At 38.0% G+C, this 19,655-nt stretch overlaps 1 protein-coding gene across 8 annotated transcripts in view; it reads right to left on the reverse strand.

Annotated features, from left to right (window-relative positions):
- Positions 1-19,655, reverse strand: part of ARB2A (ARB2 cotranscriptional regulator A) — a 257,519-nt gene that overhangs the window by 94,321 nt on the left and 143,543 nt on the right. For 7 of the 8 annotated variants that reach the window (XM_085043339.1, XM_085043331.1, XM_085043332.1 and 4 more), the window contains one exon: positions 13,970-14,089. The exons of the other annotated variant lie outside the window; for it this stretch is intronic. In XM_085043339.1, the coding sequence (XP_084899465.1) occupies positions 13,970-14,089 (120 nt within the window). The remainder of the gene's footprint in view (positions 1-13,969; positions 14,090-19,655) is intronic. 8 annotated transcript variants of the gene reach the window in all.

The raw sequence follows: 19,655 nt of genomic DNA on the forward strand, positions 1-19,655 counted from the left end.
AACAAGTACAGCGTTTTTCTTCAACTGAACAACACAGATAATGGGCGTCTATGAGACATTCAGACTCTTCTTTTCTTTTAGAATTAAAATCAAATTCCACTCCAATTTAAGAGATTAGTTCATATTTAGCCCATGCCCATATTCTACATTCATTAACTCAAATATCAGCAAAAGAGAGCTTAAGATAAATGAAAAGTGTTGCAGATGCAAAATATGTGCACAATGCAGACACACAAAATATATAATGCTTGCACTGGATATCACTATGTTTAACAAAATAGTTATCAGTATAAAAACCCACAGATATAATTTATGTACTGAAACAAAATAAATTAGATTTCCAGTTATGATCCTACTTCTTTTTTCACTGCAGTTTTTTGAAATCTGCATGGGCTGTATTTGCGCGTTCATCTTCTATGCTATGGAAAGCTCAAAATTCATCATTGATGCAAAAATCAAAAAAGATCCTTGTTCCAGTAGGTCAACACATTCTTTTGTGATTTTAATAATGGCCTGTCCTACTACATTTATTATTCATATAGAATAAGGATAGACAATTTTTAGGTATTATATAGCTTTCTTCTGGAATATTAGCTTTGTGGCTTTGAGAGACCATTTTCTAAAGATCCTAATAGTCAAATGACATCTTGGGAAATGTTACATTCTCACCACATTTGCATGATAATGAAGATGAAATTTCATATATGCTACCTGAATTATACTTATCTGAGTTTTGTTTTACCAAATGACCAAAGGAATATGTTCCCTAGGCCAGAGTATCACAATGCAATGCGAAACATTATTGCTTCTGTGAAAGATGTGAAACTATTATTCAAGTGATAAAAAAAAAGAAAAAAAGCCTGCACAGTTTATGTTACTGGGTTAACATGACCTCAGCTGTGTATCTCTGAATACTTATTTCTTTTGAAGAAAATTCTGCAACATCCACAAAAATATCCATAGGAAATTTTTCTAAAAGTAATCAAGGAACACCTCTGTGATGCTCTTTGTTCTGCTCCTCTATAGGAGAGGAACTCTTTCACAGTATTTTATTTTTCACTGACACACAGCACTATCACGTGCTTGGTAAAGTTCATATGTCAGCTTATTCATTAGATATGAGCCACCCCTGGGGTATAATCACATTTCATCTTACCTACAGGAACGTATACATGTAAAATAATCTTCTGACCACAGAAATGAGTTTGGTAGACAATAATAACAGGTACCTTGTCTATAATTAGGCATGTAGGCAAATATGTGGCTTTCAGGAATTGCAGTGGTGGATTTCATGGCTCCTGATTATGGGTTATTATTGCAGCACACACTCAGAAAAGCTCTCAGAAAAGCTCCATCCACTACCAGAGTGAGGGCAGAATCCAGCTGCTTAACCTGGTTTTGGAATGACAGCCCCCAACACACCATGCTGGTGACCCAAGGACACTGTAGGGAAGTATTTGGCCTCTCTGATCAACACTGAACTGATCAGTCATCGATCTGCTCATAAACTTACCTGCATGATCCATTTTGGAGTATGCCTCTAGGAAACCAAAATCCAACCACAGTTTTATGCTGAAGATGCCATTTTAGAACTATTTTTCTAACACTGAAGAAAATTTAGTACAAATCATACAAGTTGCAAACTGACAATATTAATCTAAGCTAAGACACCAGCAGACATATTCTCAGATTAATTCTCCCGTTATAACTGTGAACTCTTTGAAGACAGAGTAGTTTTGATTTTTGCTGGAAGCTATAGGCATTATTTTAAAGAAAAAAAAAACCCCACAGCATGGAATAATTGGTGTAAATGTAATATAGCTTTTCAGTACACTCTGGTCTCTGCTGCACTCTAACTGCAGAAACACAGCCAAATTAGGTAAAAAACAAAGCATATTATCCTGGAAAAGCAAAAAAAAAGGAAAGGCCTATACTCAAAGGAACATCTGAATAAAACTGCGACATCTGCAGTAGAGTTTTCCCTAGAACGTTTGAGATGAACTCAGCGTAACACTGCCTTCCAAGAAAAGACAGGGTGATCAATGCAGGAGCACATCAGGCTCCCTTGGACAGGCCAATCAATGCAAGAAAGAACCTTGCCCAGGGCCTTATGCAAATAGAAGCACGTCCTGCAACCCAGGGAGGGAACATGCGCAATAGATCAATGGCATCTGAAAAACCTTACAGCTATATCAGCCACAGACAGTAAATATATAATGATGAATCCCTCACGTTTAGCCATGAACTCTTTAAACTAGGTTATTTTCAACAGCTGGTTTAAGAAAAAAAATCTGCTGGCTGTACACTGCAATGGTGGCGAGATGAAATAAGATTACTGAGGGTTAAATTAACAATGCCCATTTTTTAAAAAGGATAAGATAATACAATTGCTGTACTTTAACACCATGTAAAATGCTGGCAGTTAGGTGCCCAAGTAGGGACCAAGAGGAAGGTGGCTGGGGTTATTTTGTTTTGAATTTTTTTAATATATAATACTCCTGTCAGATGTCTCAAGCCACTCTAGGACAAAATGTAATCCAGATACTGACAAGCAAATAAAATGCCTCGGATTAATCAAGGTAAAAACCTCATGCCCTTTCTATCCTGATACTGCAGGATACTGAGATTCATCATTTGACTTAATACGCCTTAGAAATGGAAAAGAGAAAAATAACTAATTAAACTGTTTATTTTTCAGGTATTTATGAGGCATTTTTACTCATGTGCTTTGACACATTGCATTAAAATCTCAGCTCAATTCTGCAGCACTAAAAGCACAATTTTCTCAATTAATATGTGTGCAAAATATATTTTTATTTCATATCACATTCAGTCAAAGTCCTTAAACAGGGTTATTTTAACATCTAAACATTGGTAGTAATGCTATTATTAATATTAAAATACTTCACTAATATACTGAAACAATTATCTAACTCATCTTGACTAAATTAAAGAAAGTTGTAGGACAAAATGCAAATTCCAGCTGTTTCTGACAGTACCACTGTTTGAGAGCTCCCTTTACCACAGTATGTTTGCATTCCTTTTGCTCCACCTTTGCAATGCCTAATATATTATTAAGCTGTAATTCCTCTGATTGATCCACTAAAGTGGTTTTAAAATTTTGTAAAATCTCTACTGTTCCACACAAAGCCATATACATACTTTTTGCTACACTTACCATTTAAATTAAAATTAACATAATCTACTTGTGTAGTCTTACTGGCATAAGGTCACGCCACAGAAATGGGAAAAAGTATGAAATAACAGTAAGGCAACTTCCTTTTACAAATGTTTTGTTCCATTAAAAGAAAATAAATGCCAGAATTTAGAACAGCTTAATATTTCAGATGGAATAATCTAAAATCACCATAAAACTTGTAAGTGCATACTATGTGTGATATTCCCACATATATCACTGTATAAGCAAATATAAAACTCCTACTCTTCTTCTTTATGTGTTCCTATATACATTCAAAGAGAACTGTAAACCTTCAGATTGTGACAATGTCGTATCTTGTAAAATCTTTAGTATGGTGCCATTCTCCAAACCAATCTAGAGTGACAACAACATATAAAGTTACATAAAAAGCCAGTTTTTTTCATACTGTACCCACTGGGAAAAAAAATTCTGCAGCCAACATACTCAATTGTTTGACTCTACAGCTGTATCAACGCACAGCCAGATGCAATGACCACATCCACATAAAGTGGTGTTCCTGAAATTTCATCTTCCTGTTCTGATGCAGCACAGCAAAAAGAGGCACCTTCTGGTAAGAACCAGAAACAGGTGGATTAGATAAAATAAAAAGCAAGATGCACATTCAGAGAAGATTAAGGAGGTTAAGTCTGAAGATCAGCAACCTGGATGGGGTGAAAAGCTAGTAAGTCTGTCAGGTTAAATAAGAGATGTGACTTTTTATTGATGCAGCAGGACAGCATATGTACCAGCATCTCAGGAATTCACCTCAGAGAGCCAAAAAAGAGATGGACTGAATTAGTTTACATCAAAAGAATGGTGATAAGGCAAAAATGTCCATTGTCAGGTACTTAAGAGATTCAGGACAGAAGACATGTCTCGTTACCATTGATGAATTTCCCCAATGTCTGGAAGAGCTCTGATGAGTGTGAGATGGCTCACACAGCAAACACCTCTATGGAACTTTTAACTTCTGGGAAGTTTCTGCAACCACTGAGGAAATAAACAGCCAGGCAAGAAATTCAGGAAAACCCGTTGTCCTGGGTTCTGAAATTAACTGTCACAATCAACAGTGTGCTCTACACATTTTAAAGAGATAGTTGCACAGAGATGTTGCCCATCAGCTTTGAGAGGCTCAAGGGCTGAAGTTTATCTGCAAAGAGCTGAAAGCATTGGCGATATGTTCTTGAAATATTGTCCTGTGCTTTGGCTTTTTTTCCTTTCAAAGCTGGAATTTGAAATGAAAAATAAACTGACTGATAAGTTGTCTTGTCTTGAAGAATTTAAACAGTTGAAATAACACAGGAAAGAAAAATAATACAAAGGAATTTACTGAGTCAGAAGAAAATTTCTAGCCAGGTATAGGGATAGATGCCATATATGGTTTTATTTAACATCTTCATTAATTATCTGGAATTAATTAAATTTTCAGGTGACATTAAAGTGGGAGAAACTGCCAAGAGAAGTAAGGCATGAAAGAAATACAAAACAAGCTTCCAAGATTCACAGACCTGTAGCAAAAAAGGGATTGTTATGACAATCCAGTTTGTCATCCTGCACAACTAGGGCCACAACACAGCTAGATTTAATTAGGAAGACTGTGAGATAATATTGTTTGGGGAGGTTGTTGGGAGGAAATAATCTACTACATTCACATTTACTACATTCAGTACCACTGGGGAACAGAAAATTGAGAGCACTAAAACACTTTGAGGGATACATGAACATTAGCAGGTACCAAATTCAAAGAAACTTTAGAAAAAAAATCTAGTACCACTTTGGTTGCATTGACCAAAATGCTGCACAGCAGAGCAAAGATACTGAAGTTAACCCTCCGCTAATTACCTTAACGGCATTTAAAGTACTGAGTTCAATCTCAGCATACTGCCAAATAAATGTTGACAAATAGAACTGAATTCAGATAGGAATAAAAAAGAGAAAGAAAAAAAAAAGAATACCTGTTTATGTAAGTTGAGCAACAAAAGAACAAGTGGATGAAAGTAAGAGAACAATTGCTAACGATCACAAAACTCTTCAGGCAGTAATCTAAATGTTCACTGTGTAATGTATGGATTTTAAAACAATGCAAAGAGGTTATAAATATATAAAGCTAGTAATATGATGCAACTCAAGAAAAATTTCTGCAAAGAAATGCATAAAGTGCTGTGCTTTTGACCACCAAATCCCATACACTACAAACGCATATTTCCAAGTAACTGGATTTCCACGTAACCCTAACTTTTACTCATATCCAGTTCTTTGGTTATTTCATAATTAACATGCCAACTTTGATGCCAAACTAGAAAATTATTATGAATGTTACAATGAGATGAAAAGTCATAATGGGTGGTGCATACAATTACTATTCAGTATAGAATTCCAGGAAATATTGTCCTTCTCCCTTTGCAAAGAAGTGGCGAAGAGGCATATGCACAGCTAGCCTCAGACCATGGCCTGAGCTGAATGAAGCATGAGAAATCACATTAGCAAACGATTAAGAGGAAGCAAAATGTAATGAGGCTGAGCACCTTATCTAGAGGAAGGTAACAAGGAGGGATGAATATTCAAAACATGAGTCTGTTCTGCAAGTGGCCAATGCTTATGCTTTCACTGTTGCCATTCTCTCATATCAACCAGCAGCAAGGCTGTCAGGGCTGCAGATGAACTGAGGAAGGGGATGCCTACATGGCATTTACATTAAACGACCAAAAAATTAAAAAGGACATGCAGTTATGATGCTATGAACTCATAATTTCTCTGTCTCTTCCCATTAGAGCATCCTTCCAGATTGTAAGCTCTTCAGGACAAGGCACTGCTATGTGCTTGCTACCACAGTTCAAATGGATAATAATAATAATAGATGTTAGCAAGTGAACTAACAATGCCAGTGTATGCTTATCAGAGTATTTATTTATGCTGAGAGGGGCCTAAAATATTAATGCTCTGTGTTAGAATGGGCAATATATGCATACAAATACATATATGTGTATATATACACACTTATACACACGCTTTACGTATCAGTAAAACCCAAATGTGATCAAGAAGCTGTTCCCAGTATAGCAGTGACATGTATATTTCAGTATTTTTTGCTCAATCCACCATTTAATTTCCTTATGGCTGCAAGCCCTTACCACAGGATCTGCTATGCCAGTTGCTTTCTACCTTAAGCTGAAACTTGTGCATTTCAAAAAGCATTAGCAAAAAGAGTCCACTGTTTCAAAAAACAAGTCTGCTTCCAAATTCGTCTGTTATTCAAGATCAATGGAACAAACCCAGTTGTGCGTTTGGACTAGGGAACAAGAGGTTGGAGAGCAGTGGTGCGGAAAGGGACCTGGGAATCCTGGTCAGTGCCAACTTGAACATGAGTCAGCAGTGCCCTGGCAGCCAGGAGGGCCAAGCGTGTCCTGGGGGGCATCAGGCACAGCATCACCAGCCAGGCAAGGGAGGGGATTGTCCTGCTCTGCCCTGCACTGGAGCAGCCTCACCTCGAGTGCAGAGGGCAGTTTGGATGTCACAATATAAAACACACATCGAGCTGTTAGCCAGTATCCAAAGGAGGGCAATGAGGTTGGTGGAGGGTCTGGAGGGGGTGCCTTATGAAGAGTGGCTGATGTCACTTGGTCTTTTCAGCTTGGGGAAAAGGAGACTGAAGGGAGACCTCACTGGGGACTTCAACATCCTCAGGAGGGGAACAGGAGGTACCAATCTCTTCACTCTCATGATGGACCTGAAGGAATGGCAGAAAGCTCAGTTGAGAGAGGTTTAGGTTGGATACCAGGAAAAGGTTCTTCGCACAGAGAGTGACTGGGCACTGAACAGGCTCCCAGGGAAGTGCTCACAGGGAAGTGGTCACAGTATCAAGCCTGTCTGAATTCAGGAAGTGTTGTGATAACACTCTCAAGGAGATGTGATTCTTGGGAGCGTCCTGAGCAGCGCCAGGAGTCGGACTGATGATCCTGATGTGTCTGTTTCAATTAAGCATATTCTTTGATTCTATGATTCAAAGTAAGGAGAAGGGAAAAAAGTTGTTTGCAAGCACTGGTGTTTAAAGGTTTGACCTGGTTTTGGTTAAAACTCAGCTATTCCAGTGGAGTGAGCCTGGAGCCAGAGAGGCATTGACTCCAGAAAAATTAATCCAAAAAGGGGTCAGTTGTTTGTGGCTGAAAATATGCACCTGCATATGATGGCTTTCACAGGAACACAGACTCCTGGGTCACACCAAGGACTGACAGTCTCAGCCAATTACTCACATAACTCTTGCCATGTGTGGGTCATGCTTGGCAGCAGCTTTGCCCCAGTCCTGTTCCCAAGCAGGACTTTCCAATCCAATGGTGAGAAAACTAATTCCACCCTGAATTTATTCATGACCAGTTTTAATCCATTTGTTCCTGTGCCAACATTGTTCTTTGGCTTATATGGCTCTCCTTCCCTGCTGTTTATTCTCCGGGTGTATTTGCTGAGTGCTACCAATCCCTCTAAGCTTTCCTTTACCAGGCTGAACAAGCCATGCTTTTAAACTCTGTTTCTGCAGCAAATACAAAGCAGACGCTGAACCTTCTCTTTCTAGATATAGCTATCAAAGTTAATGTAAGAGCACTAGCAATATACACAGTTCTTTTTAAGTCTGATAAGCCAAAATATGCATGTACTATCTCTATGGCTATATTGATTTTGGTGCTTATGATAGGCAGGACATGTCCATGTGGCACCATTTCACAGCAAGTCTGTGGATCCTTCATTGTTTCTGGCAAAATACGCTTTCTATTGATCCAAGTGTACCGACACCTCTTCACCGTATCTCTTCCAGGCTGACTTAATCCTCCCAAATGTCTCAAATTACCTCAGGTTAATCACAGCAGCATGTTGGCCAGCACTAATACTTCCCTTCCTGGGACAGAAAGGGCAAAAAAAACAGTATCACATTTGACTCTTTTGTTACATTATCTGGTCATTCACTTACAGAGATCGGCAATGAAACCAGTTGTCCAAGGGCTTGTCCATCCCTTCTGTTCCCTGTTGATAGGATCACTCTTCATGCACAAATGCAGATGACTAGCTAGTCAATGACTAACTGGCCTGAAGTTTGTATTATTTCCTTTACTTTCTATTCCTGCAGAAATTCTACTTCTGAATACCAGTGGTGACTTCACCACTTAATGCCAGGACCCAATTTCATGAGCACATACTTAATTTGTGTGCCCACATCAGTAACAAGAATATTAAAAAAAAAATCTCCATCAAGGCTAGAGACCCTGTTCCTGTCGAACCTTTTTTTACACAACCTACCACTGGTTCCTCCATTAGCTTCTCTTGTCCACCCTCATTTCTCATTTGACCTTATTCAGATGAACAAGCATTTTTCCCAGAAGGACAACAATGAACAGCAGAAATAAATAACCGAACAGAATTAAGATTTAATTTTTACTTTCTGACTTATTTCTCTGTGTGTGCCCACTAAGTTAGACCTCACTCAAAAAGATGCTATTGTAAATGTCCAACATAGAAAAAGATGAGACCTAAACCAGGTAGAGTTGGGTGAGATGAATTGTCCAAAGACTGGATATATAAGCCAAGTTCCCATAAACCTACAAGACAGCCCTCCATACCGTTCTCCCAACTGACATTCAGCATCTAAAGAGTGCCTTTTTTTTCTTTTTTTTTCCCCAGTTAAATGCTCACAAAACCTTAAAGCACAGTGTTATTTTGCTTTTCTCTTCACAGTAAGGACCCTGGTCACTGAGGTGTTTTCCTTCTCAGCTCTCTACTTCCAGCTCACTCTCATGCTTCCTATAGCCATCACACATCTCATGGTATCTCTACCACACATCAGTAGATGTATTTCAATGTAATGTGTCAGCCAGGGGAATTAAGAGTTGCATGTCCACAGTACCCACTCATCAATTTTCCAGGAAAACTAAATTAAAAAATAAGCATATATATATATATATATAAAGCCAAATATAACAAACCATTCAGGTCTGAGACTTCAGGAAATTAAATTAATGAAAAACTAATGACAGGTTCACAGCATAGTCATTAAGGTTCTTAAATTGCATTTTGCCTGTGCCAGAATACTGATGCAGCCTCAGAGACTCACAGGTAGCTCAGCAGGTGCCTGTCTATCATCATTATTATGGCACCTATCAGCACCAGTCAGGGCCAGGTCCTTGCCATACTCAGCACAATACAGCAAAATGAAGTGGCAGTGAGTATCTCAAAATGATGGACCTAAAATTATTTCAAATTGCCAAAATTGGCAGATTTGATGGAATTGGGACTCTACAGTGGATATAGTAACTTGAACAGCGTGTTTTAAAGGCTCTCATTTTAACAAAGCTCCCTAAAAAGACATTTCCCCCCACTTCTACCTACACTTTTGTGCATATTATCAATATATATATATATATCCAGTATTTTAGCCAAAAGAACATAATGAATAGTTTATCACCTGCTGAAGACAATGAACCTCCTTTCCTTCTAATTATTACATTCCCCTGTGTACTTTGTATTTTTACAGCAGTATGAATGATGTAAGCTGGAGATACCATTAATGATTCTCACAATTTTGTCATGATTCCCATGATATTTGTTTTTTTTTTTAAAGCTACCATTTAACTAAAATGAAAACAAAAAAGCTACACCTCTAGTTATAAGATTATGAGGAAACAATTGAAAATACAAAGCCTAGGCTCACAGAAATATAGAAAGCAAACAGAAGAAATCTTCCACAAAGATTCCCCTGTGTGGGTCTTTCATGCAGGCAATGACAAGGAAAAAAATTCTTTTTAAAGCAAAATAATTGTAAACCCACAAAATTTGGCAGAAAATCTCAAAGGAGGTGTTGTACCAGAAACTTCTTATTTTCTAGAAACTAAATATAAAATTTATTCTATCAACTTGAAATTCTTACTTTCTGTTAAATTTCGTAAAATTATTATAAGATTGTAGTTAGGAAAGTTCCACAATTTACCATCAAGTAAAGCAAACTGGTTTTGAAAATAAATCCCTGACTACACTGTGCAAGGGATAACAGAATTACGAAGCTGAGATGTGTTCATGAATCATGGCTTGAGTTTTTCAAAATCAGCAATTAGCAATTAACAAAACACAATGACCTAGCAATTATTTTTAGTGCTGTGCATTCAAAAAGTAATTTACGTGGAGATATTATCAGATGCATGTTTAATTCAAACCACAATTACACAAAGTTTTAATTACTAAATATTAAGATATATTCTAATATATAGCTTATCATTTACCATTTGTAATTCCACACATAAACAATACAGCAATAAAACTTAATACATTTATGGGTGAAACTTTATTTCCCATACATTTTAATCACTTTCAGTTATTCCCCTAGTAATCTATGACACAATAGGTACAGAAAATGTGTGCCTATGGTGCAGTAATGGGTAACAGTTCCACTGTGTTTGAGCATGATATTGCAGACTCACCCTATTTTTCTTAACATCTTGCCATCACAGACTTGAGAAAATGTAGATCAAAAAGCTGCAATGATCAATAAAATTTTTACTTCATGCGGCACATATTGGAAAATTGCAGCCAAGCTTTACTGTTTCTTTAATGAAGGACTTCCAAAACACAGCCTGATTTTTATGGTGAGATGAAATTTGCAACGAACATCAAGCTTTGGCCACTGAAGTTTTGTAAATAAGAATGATCCTCCTTTTATACCAATTTCATATGCGATGGTCTTATTTGCTCTCTTTTCACTTTGAGTTTCCAACAAAGTGCATGCCAATCAAGTGACAAGGGAGAACAGCACTGCTTTTCCTGTGCTAGCTCTCTCATCAGCTTCAAACAAAGGAGCACCTGAATGGGTAAAGCCAGTGCAAGGCTGAATGTTGTTTTCCGCCTTTTCCTGGGAGAGCAGCAGCTCCTCCCACATGGTGGTATGAACATCCATGAATAAGACTTTGCTTAATACCAGGTTTCCCTAGGTTTTTCTGTTTAATGCCAGAACATCCCATTTTCACCAAGAGCCTTGCCCCTTGATGAAGTTGTAGGCTGTGGTTGAGATGACTGCAAGCCATCATGACAGACCTTGCAGCACTGAACACGGAAAGTTGATTAAAAAGATATTAATTGAAAACACAAATATTTTTGGGTATTTTTTTCTAGTTTTTTTTTTCCCTGCAGGCAAAATAAAATTCAGAGGGCTCAGACAGGAACTTCCACTCCAAATTAAAGCCATATGCTTCACCCTGCTCTCCTGTAAGAGGCACAGATGCAGAAGGAGCAGCTGTGCAACAGGTCTCCATAACGACTGTAACCTACAATTTCATGAATCAGTTAACCCAAAAACTTGCAAAGGAAGTGTAGAGGTGGTACAGTTGCTATATGGTGTAGCTGCTCTATCAACCTCATCATCACCCCCACATGAATCAGAGAAGAAAGTGAAGTGATCGAAAATGTGTTTGTCATAAGTCAGTAATTGCCCATCAGCTGCTCCATTTCTTTTTGGAGCTCACTGCAATTACTAAGTGCCGTATGGATATAAAGCTTAAGAGAAAGGAGATTATTACAAAATAAAATAATTCAAATTAATACTGTGATAAAATGGTTCAGGGTTTATTTCAATGATATGTCCTTTAGTGTACGAATTATTAAATCAGACTGCTTTCAGTAGAACTCAAATATCAAACTACCTCTGCCTAAACCAGGTGCTAACATCCTTTGATTTTTTTAGAAAAATATTGGGTTACATTAAAAATACATTTCAGGTTTAGTTTTGCATGACAGATACGTGATGTGTCAATGGATATGTATTATACTCTTCCTCTCAGGCATGCATCTCCTGCAGAGATAGCAGGCTACAGAAGCTGACCCTTACTGAGACCATCTTGTCTTTCTGACAAAGGTCCTTTTGAACTCCTTACTTACTGGTTGCTTCCTGCGATTGATAAAAACTTTCGCTCAGTTTGTGATAATTTCACAGGCCCTGAGCACCCTGACCCTGGAAGCCCCAAGGTCAGAAGTCAAGTCTTGTTCTGAAACATCAGTGTGCTTCATATTAAAGTAGAACAAAAGTGAAGAAATATCCACCAGTGTGACAAGAGAAACAAGCAAAATGGGAAAGACAGCTTGGTCATCTGTTACCCATGCCATCTCAAGCCATTGACTGAAATGTGATGGAAAAACTCTCCAAGTCTCCTTCATGTCAGCACTCTGTTTAGGAAACGCTGAGAAAGGTCTCCAGTTGATTCTTACTCCTGCCCTCTGCTAAGTGTATGTATCTCTGGGCATCAGGTGAGCCAAACAACGTGGCTTTACAACACCTACAGAAATTCTGCCAGCACTTTATTTTGGACCCACAAGTTACACCAGAATAACCTGGGCTGAAACACAGAGCATCTGAAAATCACAGCTCAGGAAAGCCAAGACAGAACTATTGCTCCCTAACCTTTATGGCATCTCAAGAGCAACAGGCATATGTAACACGACCCGTTTTTTGCCCAAAGATGTGGTTACAGAAATTATTCACCTTCAAAGTCTCCTAAAAATTTGATTTTGAGACTATTTATTGACTGGGTAATGAAATACCTGTGGAAAACGATCAATTATCAAATGATCTTCAGATCAGGAAACTGAACTATTTATTCTGTTTATTAAAACTGCATATTTTACACATACTCTTCCATGACCATACAGAAAATGAAAATGGCATTAATTTCAACACAAAAAAAAAGAGGTCAAGGAAAATCTTAAGTTCTTCAAATAATACAAGTGGTCATGGTCTGGAGTGTTAATGCTTCTCGGAGCAGCATAAGATTAAAACCAGCACACTCATGCATGCTTTTTCTTAACTAAGGCATTCATCTTATGTTCATGCAGGAAACACCTTAATCAACTTTCAGTTGGATTAAACTAATGTGTCGTAGACAAAAGATTTACATATATGTCTGCTGATTCCTGTGCCTATAAAATCAGTTCTAATGTTCTGCAATTTACCTTCTCACAATAAACAGGACCTTTACTTTTTTTTAGTTTTCTTCAATAAAACACATCTTGAATACACTAGCATCTGAAAATCACATGAGGAGACTGCAGCTACACAGACAGAATGGTATGTAAGTTCAACAGGCAACTTGGTATACCAGATGGGGTCGAGAGATCTGCCTTTAGAGAAAAGAGTGAAAGACTGACAAACTGGATATTCAGCAGTCTCAGCACCAGATGTAGAGCAGCTTTACACTGAGCAGAGTTTTCCCACCTTACATCAGTGTATGTAATAATGCATTGATTATGCATTATTATGAGAAAATAAATGAGAAAACAGAAGTCTTTCCAGCAAGTTCTGCAGACCTTTGTAGAAAAACTGCCAAAATTGAATAAAACTGCCAGATTTCCCCTCAAGTTTAGTTCCAGTCTATATACAAAAAGTTGCATTTGCTACTGTGACTTTGCTTTAAAACTGTTCTTATATGTCCTCAGTTGCATATGTCCTCTGGTTTTTCTGCCCCACAGCAGAAACTAGTGCCTTTCAGTACAGTCTGGACAAGAAGGATCCAATGTGTTTTGTTTCAGCACAGTATTTCAGGCTCATGCACATTCAGGACCTTACTGTCTATCTCAAAACCAGAAAAGATGCAGGGACCTTCTGGCTGCAAAGAAATCCTGACTGACCTGTACATGACCTCCAGTTCAGTTGTTTCTACCTGACTACTTTCAAGAAGGTGATCCCAAAGTATGTACAAAATCTCTGACAGTCTTCAGGAAAGAAGGCAATGGAGAATTCACACTTACCAATTCTACAAAGGCAAGTCCACCATAACTGTGAGCAACAAAAAACACGTTCTCTGCAGCTGACTGGGAAATAAAATGGTCCCAAACATAAATTGCATGTTCTTCAGGAGAGCCATTATCCTGCAGAAAGAAATTATGTTTGTGAAAATTATCTTTTAAAAAATGGCAATTCTGTCTAAAAGCAATGCGTTCCTATATGTTAAAATGTTTTGTTAAAACAAACATCAAATGAATGTACACTAGGATTAAAAAAAAGAACAGATTCATTCATCTAAATAAAGAAAATTCAAGATTGCAATTTAAAGGCAGTAAAACTCTTGCTTTTTGGGCTTACAGTAATAAATATAACAAAAACTATGCATCTGCAAAATTTTCTGTAAATATCATGATGACAATTCTGCTAAACAGAGGCATTCATAGGAATTATGAGCCACAGCTCAGTTTTTCATTCTTTTGACAACTCTCTGTCAAATGCCCGTTCACTGATGGTTTGTGTAAAGTATTTATGCCTTAGACTGTAAAACAAATAAAAACACGTAGGAACAATATAAATACATAATCGTAGCATAATTCAGGTCGCTAAAGACCTATTTTGCATTTTTTTGTATTTTGTTTTTTTGTAATTTCAGGTGGATTATTTTTTTTCATATTATGAGCCGCTGGAAACCTGAATTAAGATTAAAATTACAGTATTTGCAACTCTTTTAAATGTTACATTTTGTGACTGCAGACTGTGAGACACAGCACAAATAAAATATCTCTTGATTGGTGGCAGCCATTACTTTGGACTTTTTGGTAGCTATTTTAAGCACTTTTTCTTACTATTGAACAAGATTTTGTCAAAGCCCGCCAATGCAAGAGTCACAGAAGGGACCAGAGTGACACACACTGATTTTAGCTGACTCTCATCAAAACTCACAGCTGTGTACTCCAACCTTGGAGGCTTTCAGAAAGCACTACACCCATCTATATTTTCCTTATTTCTTGGGTTTTCGAAGTCATAACTACAAATTTGGTCTAATCTCAGGTGACAAGAGTAAGATGCTCTGGTAGGTGCCCTGCTTCAGCAGTATTTCACACACCCAGGATAACAATGCCGGCTCTTTCCAGGCTCTTCAATGCCAGAAAGAGCTGATAAGTCAAGGTCATGTAATTTCCTAAAATTTGCGCTCCTCTTCCCTTTGCTCCACCAACAGCTTTACGTCCTTAGGTGACTAAGACACAGACAACAAAAGCCTTGTTTCCTTGGGAAAATGAAAGCACAAACCAGTAAAAGCACTGGCAGTCAGAAGCTGTTAATTACACAGTGTGAATTATTGAAACTTTATCAAGAATCTTGATGTGATCTAGATCTCAATTCCATTCTTCAACTCAGTTTTGGGAAATAAAGCTCTTGTTAAGTGTCTAAAATCAGTGGGAAGAGACACAACCCAATAATGTTGCGGATTTTGGCTTTTACATCTATTCTCATGCCCTGTTCATAAGTAAGAGCTGGCTACCAATCTTTTATGAATCCTGACTCAAAGCTTTTAGAATAATGACATGCTTTCATGTTTTTTCTCCATGGCAGCAGAGATTTAAAAGCCAGAAAAACCTGAATTCCTCTTAATCCTGGACAGATTCTGCTCTTCATTGACTATGACAGAATATAGTTTTAACTAATTATGTATCACCTATTGTAAACAACCTCTGTGTGCGAAAGGACTTATATCAAAACAGCTTGTTGCTGTTTTGAAATTTGATTGTATAGATAGGTAAAGGAGGTAAAGACTCCTCCCTTTGTGAAGAAAGAAGTAAATTTTTAAAAGCAATTACATAAAGAAAATATTATGAACAGACCAGTTATTAAGATAAAGCTAAAGGACAACTTGAACTGGAGTTTCCTATGTAAAAGTGATGTACTCTAGAATAAATATGGACAAAAAGCACATTAAAACCCTGGGAAAGTTTTAAAATTACTAATTTATCTAAAAGATTTATCTTAGTTATATACACAGGAGGTACTTGTTTTTCAATAATTATGTTACCATCGATACTCTTAACAGCAATTTTTGTATAGGTACCCAACACCGCTTTAATGTTCTGCAAAAGAGAGGAGGTTGTTTCTGCTTAATATAGCATTTTCAGGTTACTTTGCATTTATTATTCTACACCCTGCTGGTTAAAGCACACAATTTTAGATTCCACAAGACTAAGACATCAGCAAGAAGCTTCTGAACTCAGCCCAAAAAAGCTTTCACCAATCCAAGCAGAACCAGTGGTCTAGTAAACCAAATTAGTAACTGCACAGCTTCATAGTCCAGTACAAAGACTCAATAGGATCCTATAAAAGCAAAAAGAAATGAGCTAGAATGAGTTAAATATAGACTGTAACTACACTTTTCTTTATTACTGCTTTAAAAAAAAGCCATAAAATGTCAGGATAAACTAGGTTGCTGCACACACTCTGCTAAACCCTAAACAAGGTAAGAAAAGCACATACATGTAAGAAGGAGTTTGAAGGAGTCCTGTATGTTTAGAAGAAAAGCTCTTTCTTCAGAGCATCTGCTTATTTTTTCCCCTTGTAACAAGCCCATATTTCAAACACCTCAGACCTGGCACCAGGTCTGTACAGGAAACATCCAGCTGCAGGAGCAGAGCACAACCGATCTCCCCAGGATTTCAAATTGCGCTGGGTCTGTGAGGTTTAACCTTTACCGCCTGGCTTGGATTAAATTATGAGACTGGATGCTGCATTTTCAGTATGAAAGGTGACAGTCTCAGGCAGCTGCTGCTTTCTGTAATTTCACTGCAGCTAAATTGAATGCACTTATACAGAACATTGTTAAATTATTTGATAGGGAAGGGGATCTCTTGGTCGGAGTTTACATAATTATGTATACAAGTGTACAGAAATGAATGGAGATTAGCGTGGAGAAATCACACTATGCACCTCAAAAGGCTGAGGCTGAATGTATTCTTGTTTGTGAAACAGACTGAGATGGAAAGGTGCTGGAAAAGTTGAACCTAGATTTCCAGCGCTGGAAGCTGGTCACCTGCAACAGTTATTTCCATGTCAAAGTAAGTTGTCTGGCTCTTTAGAGGCGTTGAAGTCATAGTTGTGGGTCTCCATCCCTCTGAAAACCCTTCCCCTTGATCAATATAATAAGACACGAAAGGAAAAAAAGATTAAGAACCATATTATGTGAAAAGGCCGCTGTGCAAAGTAGCCCAAAACAAGGCAATTCCTGGGCAGAAAAGTGGAGGGAGTGAACTTACATTTTGGTCTGCCATTTTTTACATTATAGTGAGTATCAGGAGTTGAAAGGTGTATAACATTCATAATGGCTGGAGCCATTAGGTATACACAGATAAGCAATACGCACACTGTGAATACAATGTTACATTCTGTTGCATTCAAAAACCAGGTTAAATTTACTAATGTAATATCACAGTCATTAATTGTTAAATACCAGGCTGAATTGATGCAGCAACTGAAGCCTTATCACCTATGCCAGATTCTAACACCTAGACATTGCAAGGTCTGCAGTTATGATGGACTACCTGAGTCGATAACACATGGAATTGTCTAAACAACATTTGCATATTTGTGTAATTATTTCCTAAGGTTAATTAGCTCCTGCAAAGCAGCTTGCCCTTTGAGACTGCTTACTGTGACAGGTTCACGTATCTTTTGTTTCAGTGCCAAATTTCAATTTTTTCTTTTTTTTTTTTTTTAAAGTAACCTGTTGTCAGAAAGTTACAGATGGGGCAAGAACTGGAGGCCTTGAACCACTATCAGTTTTCCTGGGGCTGAACAGCTCAGATCCCATCTTAAACTTCTAATACATCAAAACTAAAAAAAACAAACAAAAAAAAAAATCACATTAAAAAAACACTAAAAAACCTAGGTTTTTTTTAAATCAAGGAGTAGGAATCCCATTTTTCTGTGAGAAGTGAAAAGTGAAATGCACACATATAGGAAACATGCCATACAACTGAATTGCTTTTTAGGAATTTATTTGAAGGTGGTTTCCCTAATTATCACTTATCACAGCAAAACAATTTCTCCTTCTAGCTCGATAAGCTACTGTAAACACGTATGGTACATACATTAAATACAGGAGAACAGATCCGCACACTGGCTGGGAGGTAGGAGGATGCAGAAGGCTCTGATCTCCTGTCCCTGGAGATGTTGGATCTTTCCCACCAGAAACACCTTGACAGTTGCATACAGCTTGTCCCATTGCCTCAGGGAGCCTTGCGGCAGGCAAACTTTTGCAATTTCCCCCAACCCTTCCAAAAATCATTACATTAAAATCCATAAAAAATGTAAGTATAAAAATACCCTTTTACAACAGCACCCTTCATGAGTGCTAAATGATGCTTATCACCTGCTGCATTTTCCTCACTCTTTTTGCAAATAATTGCCTGACATGAGACAAAAACTTTTTCACTAGGCTGGAAAAAAATGAAACTATACAATGGGTTACTATCACCAGAGCAGCTCCAAAACTTGACTGCAGGACAAGGTCTAAGAGGTTTTTGTCACGGTTTAGGAACATCACTCCCTACTTTAGTGTCCCCACAGCCCCCCAGCCAAGACTCACCCAAATCAGACACCGCTCCTCCCACCTGTCTTCTGGTGGGAGACACAAAAGGCAGAGGTTATGATATGGGGTGGAGATATGAAGAATTTAGTGGATACAGCAATGAGATATGGAAACTAACAGTAACAGTACCAAAAGTATACAAAAAAGAGGGAGATCTGCATGCAAAAAATGAGCACTGAGCCTGAACTGACTTGGTGTGACCCTGAGACAATGAACAAAATGGCAGAGAGACCCTCCCCACCTGTGCTTTTCTTCCTGACCACAAGCCATGCCACCTCCTTCTTGGAAGTAAGAATCCCCCACTTCTGCCCCAACAATGGCAAGAGGTGATATAGAGTAACAACCTAGAGAAGCCCTTATAGCTCCAGGCTCTGTCCCCTCACAGCTACTGCAAAAAAATTACCTCTGTCCTGCCTGAGAATCAGGACAGCCTTGAGGGCAAGAAAGCTGAAACAGAAACCAAAAAGCCAGCCAGCATGAGATTTTTCCCCCACACCAAACACAGCAGGTATGGCATTACAAGCAGAGAAGTGGATGAAAATAAGAAGATATAAACTGAAAACAGAAAAAGAAGTGAAAGCAAGCATCTTGTATTAATATATTTCTGTAGCATGAGTTTGTGAAGAAAAAAATTGAAAGTGTCTAGCCCAGGCCATTTAACAAGATTTTGTCTTTAACTGAGACATTCCAGTGTACTAGGAAACATCCCATCTACCTGAAAATCTTGAATTCTTGCACAGTTATTTGGGAAAGGTTCCCTACTCCAGTAGAAGAGGTGATCCCAGGATGTGGCAGGACATTTTATCAACAGTCGAACTGTATTTCTGCTTTACTTACTGACACGGGCAACACTAATCTGTATGCTACATATATGGAGATCTGTACACATGGAGATAGGTTGGCTCTTGCACAACTCCTAAATAACTGGGCTTTCAGGAAGCATGGCAACAGCCATGCCATAGAAATGTCTTCTACACAGAGGCAATTGCAGCTGTGTGATACCAGACAAAAGGAGGGTGCAGAAACAAATACCATCTCAGCAACAAAGCAGTTGTGAGTGGAGGAAATAACAGTGGAGGAAAAGTGACAGTGGA

The sequence above is a fragment of the Lichenostomus cassidix genome, chromosome Z (assembly GCF_008360975.1).
Source record: "Lichenostomus cassidix isolate B80296 chromosome Z, HeHo_3.0, whole genome shotgun sequence".
In the NCBI taxonomy this organism is placed as follows: domain Eukaryota; kingdom Metazoa; phylum Chordata; class Aves; order Passeriformes; family Meliphagidae; genus Lichenostomus; species Lichenostomus cassidix.